The sequence below is a fragment of the Falco cherrug genome, chromosome 4 (assembly GCF_023634085.1).
Source record: "Falco cherrug isolate bFalChe1 chromosome 4, bFalChe1.pri, whole genome shotgun sequence".
NCBI lineage: Eukaryota > Metazoa > Chordata > Aves > Falconiformes > Falconidae > Falco > Falco cherrug.
Window position 1 is genome coordinate 24,765,440 of NC_073700.1, and position 14,226 is coordinate 24,779,665.

Consider the following 14,226-nt stretch of genomic DNA (forward strand, 5'->3'; position numbering starts at 1 on the left):
CCTGTCACAACCTTATCTGTGTGGAGTTCTGGAATTAGGTTGCTTCTGAAATCCAAAGACAGCTTCTCTACAGAGCAGTCTAAAATGTACATATACCCTGAGAGCTGACAGAAGTAGAAGAGTGGGTACCGCAGCAAGCTCTGACAAAATTCCTTCTGAATTCAAAGGCTGAAGAATTCATGTTTTGACCACAAGCTTTTTACAACATGCAACATTCTGTTGCCATTTACTCTAAATGCAAAACTGAGGATTGCCCTTGTGCAGGGCGATGCTAAGTTTGCACATAATTTCAGCTCCAAAATACTGAAATCCTTTCTTTATGCTAGTGAGAAAAAGAAGATAAAAGGACACTGCCAGGAAAAAAAACATTGCTCTTCAGCGAAATTAAATTATTTTTTTTCCCCTCAATAAAACCATGCTAAGGCATTCAGTTCTATATCAGAAGATTTTTGAAAACTTCTTTATGGGTCAGGTGATGGATTTGTAGAACTGACAAGACCAAAGGAAACTCCTAAAAACTTCGGATGCTGACTAATGATTTGATACGTGTAAATAAGCTGTGCTGTATCCCTTGGTTCTCTGCCACTCACTGGGGTGGTGACCCAGCTCTGAGTTGTGATTAAAGCAAACCTAGTGGTACCCATGTCTGTGTAAATTTCTCCTTTAACACTTCTGGTAGCACAAGACTGCTTAATGCAGCAGACAAATAAGTAAGATAAAATGACTAGACAGCAAAGGTAAACTAACACCCAAAGAAAGGTACTAATTTAGATAAACTACTGACTCAATTTAAGGATGAGCTCCCTGATCTGCAGAGAATATTTCTCGGATGCATATTTGATGTCCACTCTTTCAGCTAGGCAGGCAACACAGATTATTTTACCGACACAGGAACATGTACATCATGGTTGCTTTCCTACACTGTGACCTAATGAAGATCAGGGGAAGAGGGAGGAAGGAAGAGAGCTGTTAAGGAACAAAGCCTTAAGTGGGAAATGATGCCCTTGTTCACCCAGAAGTACCTGGCTTGAGGCACACAGTTACTGTTCAAGATCAGATGATATCAGGTATGTAGACTTAGGTAAGACCATAAGGTGCCACTCACGTGATTCTTCTAGTTAGAGCAGGTATTAACGGTGGTATTAATGTGTATATATAGCTGTAAGCATTAAGAGCTTAGAATTTTGTGTAGTTTTGCTCTGGAAAACTATATTAAACTAAAACAATTGCTCAACCCCCAAAGATGCAGGCAGCATTATCTGATTACATGAATGTTGGGGCTTTTGGTCTTAATCTCTGAAGAGCCCACCAGGATGACAATAGACAGAGACAGCCTCTACATCGTCATTAATATTTTTCAGAAAAGTGAAGTTAGTTTAGTTTTAATAACTGGATTACACAGCACCACAAAATTTGTGTGACTCAACACGCAAAGAAGATACAAAGAACCCACACAAATAAAGCAGGAAAAGAAAATGGGTCATGTAATATCCATGGTAGGTTAAACAGACAAGCAAGAAAAAAAATCAATTTCAAACCTAGCCTCAACTTACAAGACAGCTATAGAAAAGTCACTCTTTTTGGTCTGAAGTTATTATTTAGAATGTATTCCTCCTGGTGGAAAAGGACCTGGAAGTCTTGGTCAACAGCCAGCTGAATATGAGCCAGCTGAATATGAGCCAGCAGTGTGCCCAGGTGGCCAACAGCACCCTGGCTTGTGTCCCAAACCGTGTGGCCAGCAGGCCCAGGGCAGTGCCCGTCCCCCTGTGCTGGGCACTGGTGCGGCCGCAGCGGGGACCCCGGGTTTGGTGCTGGGCCCCCCGCTCCCAGACAGACACCGCGGGGCTGGAGCGCCCCAGGGACGGGCATGGGGCTGGGGAAGGGGCTGGGGCACCAGCCCTGTGAGGAGCGGTGGGGGGAGCTGGGGTTGGTTAGTCTGCAGGAGGGGAAGCTGAGGGGAGACCTCATTGCTCCCTACAACTGCCTGAGAGGAGGTTGTAGTGATATGGGGTCAGTCTCATTTTCCCAGGTAAGAAGTGATAGGACAAGATGAAACAGCCTCAAGTTGTGCCAGGGGAGCTTCAAATTGGATATCAGGAAAGAATTCTTCACTGAAAGGGTTATCAAGCACTGGCACAGGCTGTCCAGAGAGGTGGTGGAGTCAGCTGTCCCTGAAGATATTTGAAAGACATGTGGATGCAGTACTTAGGGACATCTAGTGGTGGCCTTAGCAGTGTTAGGTTTATAGCTGGACTTGCTGGACTTAAAAGGTCTTTTCCAACCTAAATGATTCTTTGATTTCATCTCCTGTCTGCCCCTATACTGTATTTTTATCCTTCTAATAAGAACATAAGAAATACCCTGTTGGGTTCACAGACTAATATCCTGTTACCAAGAGGCAAGAGGAGGTAATATTTCGGGAGAATACCTGATTCTGGGCATTATCTATGGTCATCAAAGATAATTCTTGAGGCAGAGGAAGTAAATGGAGGATTTTCCAGACCAACTCCATTCCTCTGTCAGAGACTCCTCCAAGACTGGTGAAGATGCTCTGGCCCAAAATGTCAACACTGATCAGGACCCTCTTTGGTTTTGTCCAGGCTTCTAAGCTCATCTCCCCTATGACTCAAGGCTAGGTGGACTGCACAGAGAACTATGATAAGTCACACTGCCGTCACATGGCAAGAAATAATTTATTCTCAAATATTCATTCAACCCTTATGGCTTGCTACAGTATACCGCTCTTGCATCTCTCACGCTCGTTGCACAGAGTAAGATACAAAGAACATCTGGGAAATGTCAGGAAACCTATCACTAGAAAAAGCCATACAACTTAATGCAGTATTTATGTCAAGATCGTAAGTGAACATATATTTTGTATCAAGAGGGACTTGTGATTCACAGTTAACATGAAGTCAAATGTCAGTACTAACATAAAGTGAGTGTGATATTAGTATCAGAAACAAAAAGAGTGCAAGAGGGGGGAAGGCAAACTATCAGTGCTTACTTTTTGTTCTTCAATGTTGCAGAACCTGCATTTTGGTATCAGTGCAACAAGAACAATGTCCTCTGCACTGCTGATGCTAGGAAAATCTATGCCAATTGTTAGTCTTAATTTTTTTTTTAATTTGGAGGAGGGTGTCTTCTTTATTAAGACAGAAGTACAAATAACAGAAGCTAGAATTCACACAGTTGCCTCAGCTCTGGAGGAAGCCTTCAACATGATCTTTGTAACTGCTCTACAAATGTAACTTCAAATTTGCAGCATTGATTTTCTGAGTGTGGGATAAGGGCCCAGCAGATTTAAATACTCTTCAGCAATGCATCCCTACTAAAAATGGAAATCTGCTTGCTGTATCGTCAAAGACATAAGCACAGGAAGGTTCAAGCCCTAAGGATATAGTCTACTTTAATTAAAGACCAGTATTTGGTGACATTCTTTACTCTACAGAGGCTCAGCTGTAAATTTTAACAGATTCATTTTTAAGATTAACACTGCATTTTGAAACCTTTCAGATTACCTCTCACTTTCACAAAGGTTACAAAAGAATTTTTTCAACTTTATGTCTTTGCTCAATGCTACAGGAGGATGCCTACACATTTCTGACACACCACAAGTCAAAAGATGTCAAGCTTGCCTTAACAAGGGTCACATCCTCACAATGTTGTAACTTCACAGATCTCGGCCTCTTAGATTCTTACGAAGAAATCATTTGTCACCTTCACCACAGCTAAACTGCTTAGAAAAAGAGCATGCAGAACAAATGATACATTCTTTCCCTTGGTTCTTGCCTACTCAAGGCTTTAGCTTGCAGCTGAACTTCTACAAAGAAAATGAGGAAACACACCTATAAAACTAGTTATATTTCCTAGGAAAACAGCAGCTTCTTGAGTTTCTTGATTTGTGTTCAATTTTGTGGCTTTAAATGTCTGTTATGTTGCCTACGTTTGTCAGGGGTGGAGGGGAAGACAACAGGAAGAGGAAACATGGTATTTTTAATTAAGCTGTAAAACTAATTTTGCTCTCCAACAACTAACTTCCTATGTCCTCACTGTCTCAGAACACCAATACCACAGTAAAGGAAGCATGATTCATCACCATTGTTAAGACTTAGACTATAAACACATAATCATGCTCAGCTGCATTATCACAGCTTAATAAACTATGCTTTACCAAATGAGTGCGGTAACTGATCCTGTGCACACAGTCAAGCCATCTTAGTTATGAAGTAAAACAGACAACTTGAGGCTTAATGAAGGCAACAGAATGTTAGCACTGAGTCTGCAATCAGGATGACCTATGAAAGCACACAATCTTTACTGCAACTGAGCTGACAAGCACTGTCTTCCTAACTGTGCTAACTCGAACACAGGATCAAGTACTTACACATCTTTGATAAAAAAAGATGGTGCTGGTTATCCCATCACCATTCATTGCAATCAACATATATCCTATGCAAATATTCAATCTTTTAAATACATCACAGACTCCAGGCATAATGACATCACGGCCAACATTTCTGTGCTTTTACTCCTTAAAAGGAAACTATGATTTATCACTTTGAACTAGAATGGCTAACATAAATATCCTACAATTGATAAATGCAATTAATCTTTGATGTATCTCCTGTTTCATCTCCAGAATAAACAGCAAGTTTTCCTATTAATTTTGCAGTGCCACAAACTTGAACAATACTTACAGACCGATTTTATCATACAGCTAGGCCTTTGCTGCATATCATCACCTGACTTAGGTACACTGCAGTTTGGTACCAGTAACCAAGAGACCTGATGTATGGAGAAGATCAGCAGTATAGCCCTAACCCATGACTGAGTGTGTTTTCAAGAGAGGTGATAAGATTCTTGAATTTTTTTGGCTGAAAAGTCTCTCAAAATCATATATATTTTCTATTGCTGTAATAACACTGGAAAGCTAATCAATCAGCTAGAGAAAGTGTATAAAGCAGCAACTGTGACTATGCTTGCACGCACTGAGACAGCCTGATTAATTCAACTCTTAGGGCATTATGAGAAAAACCAACATAGAAGACCATTTGGGTATGTTAAATTGCAATATATTTGCAGAATATAAATGAGAACACTTGAAATGAAGGGATAAAATTCAGGTAAGGCAGAAGCTCGTGGCAGAGTATGACACATCTGTATGGGATGCAAAGGACTGCATGCCAGAGGTATTTTCAGCAAAGGTGACTGAGGAAAGGGGTAGACAGTAAAAGTGACTGAGGAGAACGGGTGCTTAAAGAGTACTGGATGATGAAACATTACACAGGTAAAGATTCATGGAAGGACATGCAAAAAATAATGGAAATACAAGCAAATATGAAGAAGTGGTAACAACCAACTTCACTAACCAAGTAGGGCATCCAAGTTTAAATGGTGCAAGCAATGTATCTGAAACATGGATCACGCTATTTCAAGACTTACATGCACAGAAATATTCAATAAACCTAATCTACTGTCATTTCCCATAATGAGGAGTTCAGCTACATTAATTTTACCAGTGCAACAGATTAATGATAAGGAAGACCCTCTTAAAGTTAAATAAAGGCTGAAAAAACCAAAATTTATGTCATAAAACCAGGAGTAGTAGGAAAAGGAGTAAGAAGGAGTGCTCCTTCTGGCAATTAGATGACACCAAGCACAGCACAAAAGAGTAGTAATGGTTAAGAGCAAGCAGTAAGAACTGAAGGCTGCTGGTGCAAATGCAGCTCCTAAAGAAGACACAAAGGACTGGGAAGAGGATGAGTGAATTTGTTGCTACAATGCGTAAGACGACTCCAAATCTCACTTGAGGCACTTCACAGCTCTGACGCAATATGAGAAAAAAATGTGTATGCCACAAAAGCCAATGTAGGACTTGCTAGAGCAACAGAACAAAAAGAAAGAAAAGAGGCAATGGCGAGTGTGGAGAAACAAGCAGTACTAATCAGAATGAAAAATTACAGTTAAGGGAAATACTGTACCACGTTGTGTAAACTGCACCGTGGAGGTTAAGTACATTTAGATGATACAGCTGGTGGAGTACAAAGCAAAGGGAGCTCAGGCTGGAGAAGAACAGTACTATCAAAGATCACGTGATGAGATGAGACTGACAAAAGTATAATATTAGATGCTTCAAACCAGAAGACAGAACATGGGGGTAAAGAAACAGATGTATGTAGAAGGTCTTCACGGAAACTGAACTGACACTTACCAAAGAAGGCTGAAAAGTAGATTATTTCCTGACTGAAATGTAAGCGAAGGATAAAGCAGAAGAATGACTGATGGCAGTCCAACTGACAAAGCAACTTCGATGAAGACATCAGGGCACAGTATCGGTGAGATAAGAAGGTATGTATTTAAAAACAGTTTTACAGCCTCCCTCACTATCAACCTGGATCATACAGAATCTTAATGGACTCATTCTTCTAATATTTACAGTTTGCTATAATTTGTTATAAATATGGCAATTCGTTAGATTGCCACATATAATAGAATTTGGCAATAATAGTATTGCCACATTCTAGAAATGGGGACCTAAGCAACCTGCTCACAGTCAAAGAGGAATTTTTTGCTTTTGATCAAGCAGAGAACTGAGTTTAGGTCTCTCAAGCACTACCTGTTAGAGCGAGCCCACAGAAGGCCATGAAAATAGCTGGAACACCTCTCCTATGAAGACAGGCTGAGAGAGTTGCGGTTGTTCAGCCTGGAGAGGAGAAGGCTCTGCGGAGACCTTATAGCAGCCTTCCACTACCTAAAGGGGTCTTAGAAGAAAGCTGGAGAGGGACTTTTTACAAGGACACGTAGGGACAGGACAAGGGGGAATGGCTTTAAACTGGAAGAGGGTAAATTTAGATTAGATGGAAGAAACTCTTCACTGTGAGGGTGGCGAGGCACTGGCACAGTTGCCCATCCACAGGATGCCCCATCCCTGGCAGTGTTCAAGGCCAGGCTGGATGGGGCTTGGAGCAACCTGGTCTGGTGGAAGGTGTCCCTGCCCGTGGCAGGGGCTTGGAACGAGATGGTCTTCAAGGTCCCTTCCAACTCAAAACATTCTGATTCCATGATTCTACATCATCCATTTCCCCTAGAAGCAAATAAAATAGTAGGGTACTCTCCCAGTGCGCTGTAACAGAATATGTGAAATAAATTTTGGAAGATGAAGAAGGAGATCTTGTTTTTAAGACATAAAGGAAGAGAGGCATAGAAAGTCCAATTTCAATTTCATCATGATAAAACCCACTAAAATTAAGTTTACTTGGAGCCAGTGTCTGACAGTGATGAGAATGAAAACAAAGGAGGGGACAGAAGGACAGACAGCTTATTGAAACAGAGAAAAACACAAACCATGAATGTAAACAAGTTGCTGGGTTAGAGAAAATGGGGGGAAGAAGGAAACAAGACTGATTATTTAAATACTAAAATTCAGCAGTTTACAGCAGATGCAGAAGGTGAAAGCAAGCTAGCAAAAAAACCTCAAGAACTAAACACGGAAATACAGAAGACCAACCTGCTAATGAAAAATCAGGAACTGAACATTCAAAGAACCAGACAACAGAAGTGCATTGAACAATGCTGCAGGTAAGTCAAGTGAAAGAATATTTTGCCAAATATCAGAAAAAAGGTGGCCACTTGCAATAAAACTTCAAGTAGAAAATATGGGGAAGGGAGCAGGGTCAACTTTTCCATTTTCACACTTGAACACTAGTGCAGGCAGAGACTCACTGAACACAGAATGGAAAATATACACAATGTTCATCAAACTACTAATGACTAACAGAAAAATGCATGTATATGGAAGATTCCCCATAGCTGGAAGATGTATCAGAATAGTTATTGTTTTCAGCTGTATCTAAAACATTCACGAAAGGCTAAGAAGCTTCTGGGAGAAGAGACACTTTTATGAGTCTCCTGAAAGCTTCAGAACCTTGGCAACAACAAAATTAGCTTCCTAAATAAAAAGACAGACCCTCTCTCAGAACCTTTCATATACAGAAACAGACTTCTGCACTGGGAACCAAAGATAAAATACAGGCATATTGGTATCTTTATTCTCAACCTACGGGACAGCAATATGAAGCTGCATGAAAGAAACCCAGGAGTTTTAACAATTGCACTATTTATTGGCAACTCCTTTTAAACATTGTTTAAAATATGTCCTTTTATCTAGTTTCTAATCAAACAGTATAGATCAACAGACTTGGAAAGCTAGAAGTGAAAATTCTGAGAATGTGTATGTACTTACGACTCTGCAAATGAGGTAAAGAAAAACACAAGTCAGGAAAGAAAGAGATGTCACTATTGCTATGTATTATTTTGCAACAATCATAAAATCTAACAACAGTATCCATTCCAATTGATACTAAAAGGAAGACAGTAAAAGCTCTGCCATGTATCTTTGTCCTTTCTCTCCCTCATCCTTAACTGATAGAATTTGCTAATATAAACTACATTTATCACTTTTGTAATCAAACAGCCTTCTACTACCAAACACACTACATATACTGCACCATTGTAATACGTTTTAGGTATAAAGCATGTTCAGGTAGGACATCAATTCATTCCTAATGTTAACAAATTAGGGCAGAGAAGAGGGCTGGAATCAGGCAAGATCTTCCATTAATAAAACCTTTCCTATAGAAAAAAGAGACATGTAAATTAAGCTGTCCTACAGTTGTGCATTTGATTAACAATTATGTTCCTCTCCGTAGCATTCAAAATACTGCATTTAAAGACAAAAAACAAGAACAGAAAACACAAATAATACATAGTTAAATCTGGTGCCAAAGGCAGACATTCCATTTAGGCTTAAAGTACTAGTTAAATATTACTGCCTGATATTTGCTATAGCTGTTGTTTTTTTCTCTTTTGCTGAAGTACAAATAAATAAAAACCAGACATTTAAGAAGTAAAATAAACATTGTATATTGGCACAGTGATTATTATTAGTAACTTTTCCAGAATTATTTACACTTACATTTCCAGACTGCCCACTGCTATTTGTAATGCTGTTTGTGGAGTTAAGACTGCTGCTCCATTCATTTGCAATTCCTACGCTGTCTGTTGAAAACAGGTGAGCGCCTGGCTTTGTTTGACAACCAGTTTGCAGTATGACTACATTCATGGTGTCCTCTGTTGAAGGAATCCCCAACAAATTACACACAGATTTGATACTTAGCTGTGTGAATTTAACAATTACATACCTAGTACCAAACACAGCACCTATCATGTGGAAACAACAATCACACACAAGAAATCTCTTTCTTTTAATATAAGCATAAAGGCAAGGTAAGAATAATACAATTCACCATTACATATTTGCGGCTACCAACATGTGATACTCTTATTTACTTGCTCTACCAAAACTAGTGGGAAGTAGATTGAAATTAATATATTTAAAGTATTCTAGATTTTGCTTTATTTTCTAGAATCTCTATCATACCAGGGCTTAAAGATAACATTTTTAGAACTCCTGACTGGAAATGCAACAATAGTATCATAATTATAAGGTTCTTTATTTTTCCAGTCTAGAACCAACTGACTTAAATCATAAAACAATGTGAAGAGAACATGGGACTCATACTACTTAATTTAAAAAGCAACAATAACCTTTAAGAAAGTTCATTCTTAACTTATACGTAAATTATGACCAATGACTTGTTAATTTTCATACCAGAAAATTCAACTCAAGGTGACTGAACAATTACTTCGCAGTTTGCCAAAGGCTACTTTGTTAAACTATTAAACATCTTTGACATTTGATTCTTTAACTGTGCAATATATCAAGATTGAGACTTCTAGTTTTACAGGCAAATGATGCGTTAATAAAAAATGTTTACTTTAGTAAGCAATTACAGTTAATAACATTCCTCACCTCATAATCCACACACACAAGACATCAAAGTAAAGAAGTCAGGACTGAGAACAAAATCTCTTAATATGTTCTACAGGTACGGCAAGATTTTTTTCATCTTTAGCCACTACTGCATTTCTGAAGGAGTAATGATAAACTACAGCTAAAAATCAGATTTAAACATTTCTCTCTAGCAGAAACAGTAAGTAGCTCTGAGAGTGTACAAAAGTGCAAGCCACAGTAGAAACCAGAATGAGTATGAGATACATAGACACACCTCTTTAGAGGAGATAGCATAGCTGAAGATTGTTTCTGACAATGGGGGTTCTTTGTATCTAGTGTTTGCCTTCTTACTATATAGTCCAATGCTTTACCAAACATTTCCAGTATTGCATAAATTACAAAACCAGGGACACGGCTCACAAAAGAGAAAGGAAAAAGCTACTAGTAAGTACCCCTATACTCACAAGTCCAGTCCTGCCACACCAAAAAAAAAAAAAAAGAAAAAAGAAAAAAAAGAAAAAAAGAAACCATAGGGATTGCAGAAATTGCAGAAATGGTGTCACTAGACCTCTGCCATTCTGCCTACAGAATGAGAGTGCAAAGAACAGTTGGGAAGGTAGAAACAGATGCACTGACCTTTTGTAATTCGCTCTCACTACATATCCCCTCATTGTACAGCTGCTTGCCCAGAGCAGTACAGCCAGCCACCTTATGTCCAGTCAACCCTCACGCTGTCACAGAAGTACTATCTGATTCATGCTCTCCCTTAAATCTTCATTAGCTTTTTTTCCCTGACACAACCACATACACATCCAATATTCTATAAGTAAATGTAAGTAGTCATACGATCCTAAAAGGGTAGTATAAAACTGCCTTCCAAACATTTCAAAGAGAAATAATCTCTCCTTTCTCTTTCCAAGGTATTTAGGGAGAACAGCGTGATTAGTTCTTACTACCAGTAAGCGGAATAGCAAGTCACACAGACACAAAAAATTCAGAATGTGTGCTTCTACATCATTCTGATTTGTTCCAAGAATAAACAAAAAACAACCATGGCCAGCTGCACAAAAAAAGTTGCAAACTCTACCATGTAGACTTCTCCCAGCCTAACTATTTTCTCCAAGACCTATGGCTGTCATGGAAGGTTGCAACAGACAGAAAAGCAACAGTCTCACATGGTGGCCTATCTCATGGAGATCACTAAAGCTCATGGAGATTAAGATAGAGCCCTCAAAAACCCTTCAGCTCTCCAATGCCAGTGCAGTGGTGGTTCAAGGATTATGCATCAGTAGCCTAGGATGCTATGTACAACTAAGAGTTGTACTCTCTCCGAGATAAAACTTTATCTGCTACATAGCCTCTTCAGAATGTGCACTAACAAGGCTTGAGTATTATGAACGTAACAATTACCACAGTCAGGCTAAGTCTGACCTGGGGAATCCCATCTGTCATGAAGTCAGGAGTAAGGATTTTCATTATTGCAATCTTGGCACCAATAGGAGACCAGATTTCAGACAAACAATCTGGAAGCAAATGTCTTCAGTAACAGAAGCTCTTGTACAGGAGATGTGTCCTTTGAAGTTTTTCCAAATTCTTACCAGCGGATTTGAGCCTGCTCGTGCTTCTGTTTCAAAAAATTTCTATTTTTTGTTAAGGTGTCAGTTGTAGTCAGGCAGTCAGTGGACACATGAGTGCCACAGAGAGGTGTTCATTATTTTAAGAGTCTGTTACTGAAGTGTCTCAATGTACCCCAGCTATTCTCTGTTTTGCAAAGGATGTCAGGGTGATATGTCAGATTGCACTGCTTCTCTACCTTTCAGGATTGGGTGTCCTCCTTCGTGTCATCACGAAGCGTCTTTGGGAGTACACTGGACCTAGGGCTTCAGTGAGTGGGGGAAAAAAGCAATGAGTGACATTTATAAGACAATACTATCTGCAGCCAGGGCCTCAAGGAAAAAGCAGTCTTGAAGGAATAGTAATACTCCTCATAACCTTCACAAAGGAGGGAGAGAAGAGTAAAAAACGGTCAGCTGGTTCTGAGGAAGTCACTGAGGGAAGACCAGGAACGCTATTACAGAGAATGTGTGCTTCCACAAATTATTTCACATAGAATGATAAAAAATGGTAAGATACATGTATGAATGGCGGGATATCTTCCTCTACCCATCCCACATAGCTAGGGCTTCACAGAAGTTGTATGGAGAATACCCATAATTTGTGATTCAAAGAGATCCATGAACCAAGAGTGTCACACTTTTTATACTGATGATGACAACTACAGCTCTGAAACCATTCTGCCCCCTTCCCTCATATGGAAGGGACATAAATCATTTTATTTTACAGATGCAGGAGGCAGGATGTCAGAGCTGCTGAACTCAGCTTAAAGCTGTTGCCAACAGCAGAAAGGCACTCTTGCTGACAGTAATCAAAACCCTAAATTCTGATGGACTATTCAGACTGCCAGAGACAGGGGGTGGGTACTGTTGTAAGATTACAAGTTCATTTGTCAAGATTTCCCTTATACAGTTTTCACTCCAGATGATGCAGCCTAAGGAGTTCCAGAGCATGCTGGTTGAGTCATACAAGTCTCTTCTGATAGACCTAAAATTCTGTCTAATGCAACTATGTGGAGAAACTTAAGCTGCTGCTTCTCAGCTGTCACTGCTAACATGTTCAATGTCTCAGGAATTCTATCAGAGCTCTGGAAATTTTTAAAGAATATAACAATTCATCCTACATAGTAGAAGAACGGGACTGGGGTAGTAGAAGGATTAGAAACAGATCAGAAAGGTATCCCTTAGGGATAATAAGATCAGCATGCTATCTTATGAAGTTTGGACTCTCCTTCAGTCCTTTTTATCTTTAGCCTGGGAAATGCTTAACTTTTCCTTAGAGATGGAAACCTTGGTTATTGTCAATGACAGTTGCCTGTGAGAATGATTCCTCTCACAGGAATCAAGCATCAACTGGACTGTTAAAAGATACTAATGACGAAGATACACAGAAGTAGATCATGATGAGGTCTCAAAAGAACCGCAATGTCCAAGAGCTCTGCTGAGTTTATCCTGTACACTCTCCATGCTGGAGAGGCAAGAAGGGAGGCAGCATTCATTATGCTCTAAGGAAGAAAACAGAGAATATGTAGTCTGCTCTCACAGGAGTTTTGTAGCATGTCACAATTATACCATGCCGTATGTATGCCGCGAATTTGTTTAAAACACTCTCTTTCAGTTGTTTCAGAAAGAAAAAACATCTATCATACAAAGAGACAGCAAACCCAATGCCATAAATTACTTCTGTAACAAATTTGTATTTTCAGACTTTCTTGAGTCAAAGAAGTACTTGGCAACACTGGCAAACTATGAAGGACTTGATTAAGGAGACAGCCCCAACAACATGAAAGTGAAGGCAGTGAGCTGCTTCAGACATGAAGGAACAGTCAACACTGACTTCATTGTCATAATGTTTTGAAGAATTGCTAGGTCTTAGAATAATGGGCTTCTTGAAATAAACACAGGAGGTGTTTTACCCTTCCTCTTCTCTGAGTAAAAAAAACATGGAAAAGTAAAATTGAACATCCCACAGAAGTTAAAAGACAAGTTGACCATACCACAGATTCTCAGAAACAAGAGCTGTGGGCAGCAAAACTGACTTCATTCACTGACAGTCTCTTGGGTAAGCAAGTGACACAACGGTTGTCTAGAACATCACATTTGCCTAGACAGGTTAGACAGAGAGAGGAGACTGCCATTACTTATCATTAGAGAATCTTAAGATAAATACTACTTAATTGCAGAAATTTGGAGCTTTCCAAAGTAGGTAGGGTCTCTAATACCTCTTCTCAGCTCTAGAAGCAGAAGGCAAAAAGTAGGAAAGGAGCAGACTTTTTTTTTAATTTTTGAAAAATAAATACGAGTTTTTACTGATCATGTAATCAAGCAAAACCTACGTAATCAAAAAAGAAAAGATTTATAACCTATAAGAAACCAGTTACATAGAAATGCTTCAAGTTCTGCCTTGCATCACAACTGAAAAGGAGGCATGAATAGTTCTGGCAGCAACTGCTCACTTCACATTCTGGAGTACCGGAACTGTGTAGGGGTAACTTAAATTGATATTACTGTTAAAAAGAATCTGAGAATGCATACCCAGAATTCATCTGCATAGTTGCATACTGAAGAACTGAGTGCTCTCTTGGGAAAAAAAAAAAAAAAATAGTCCCTCTTCCTTTTTTCTGTACATAACAGTTTTGAGTACAGTGAAGATGTGTTTGGGCTATGGAGGAAAGAGGACAGCTCACATGATTTTCTCTGCAGTTTTTTTCAGTTTTGCTAAGGCCCTAGTTCTGCAAATACTTGCAAGGATGTTTA

The 14,226-nt window shown here is 39.4% G+C and overlaps 1 protein-coding gene across 13 annotated transcripts in view; it reads right to left on the reverse strand.

Annotated features, from left to right (window-relative positions):
* The window catches only part of UNKL (unk like zinc finger), a 60,287-nt gene that overhangs the window by 25,612 nt on the left and 20,449 nt on the right, over positions 1 to 14,226 (reverse strand). For 10 of the 13 annotated variants that reach the window (XM_055709247.1, XM_055709252.1, XM_055709254.1 and 7 more), the window contains one exon: positions 8,978 to 9,132. The exons of the other annotated variants lie outside the window; for them this stretch is intronic. In XM_055709247.1, the coding sequence (XP_055565222.1) occupies positions 8,978 to 9,132 (155 nt within the window). The remainder of the gene's footprint in view (positions 1 to 8,977; positions 9,133 to 14,226) is intronic. 13 annotated transcript variants of the gene reach the window in all.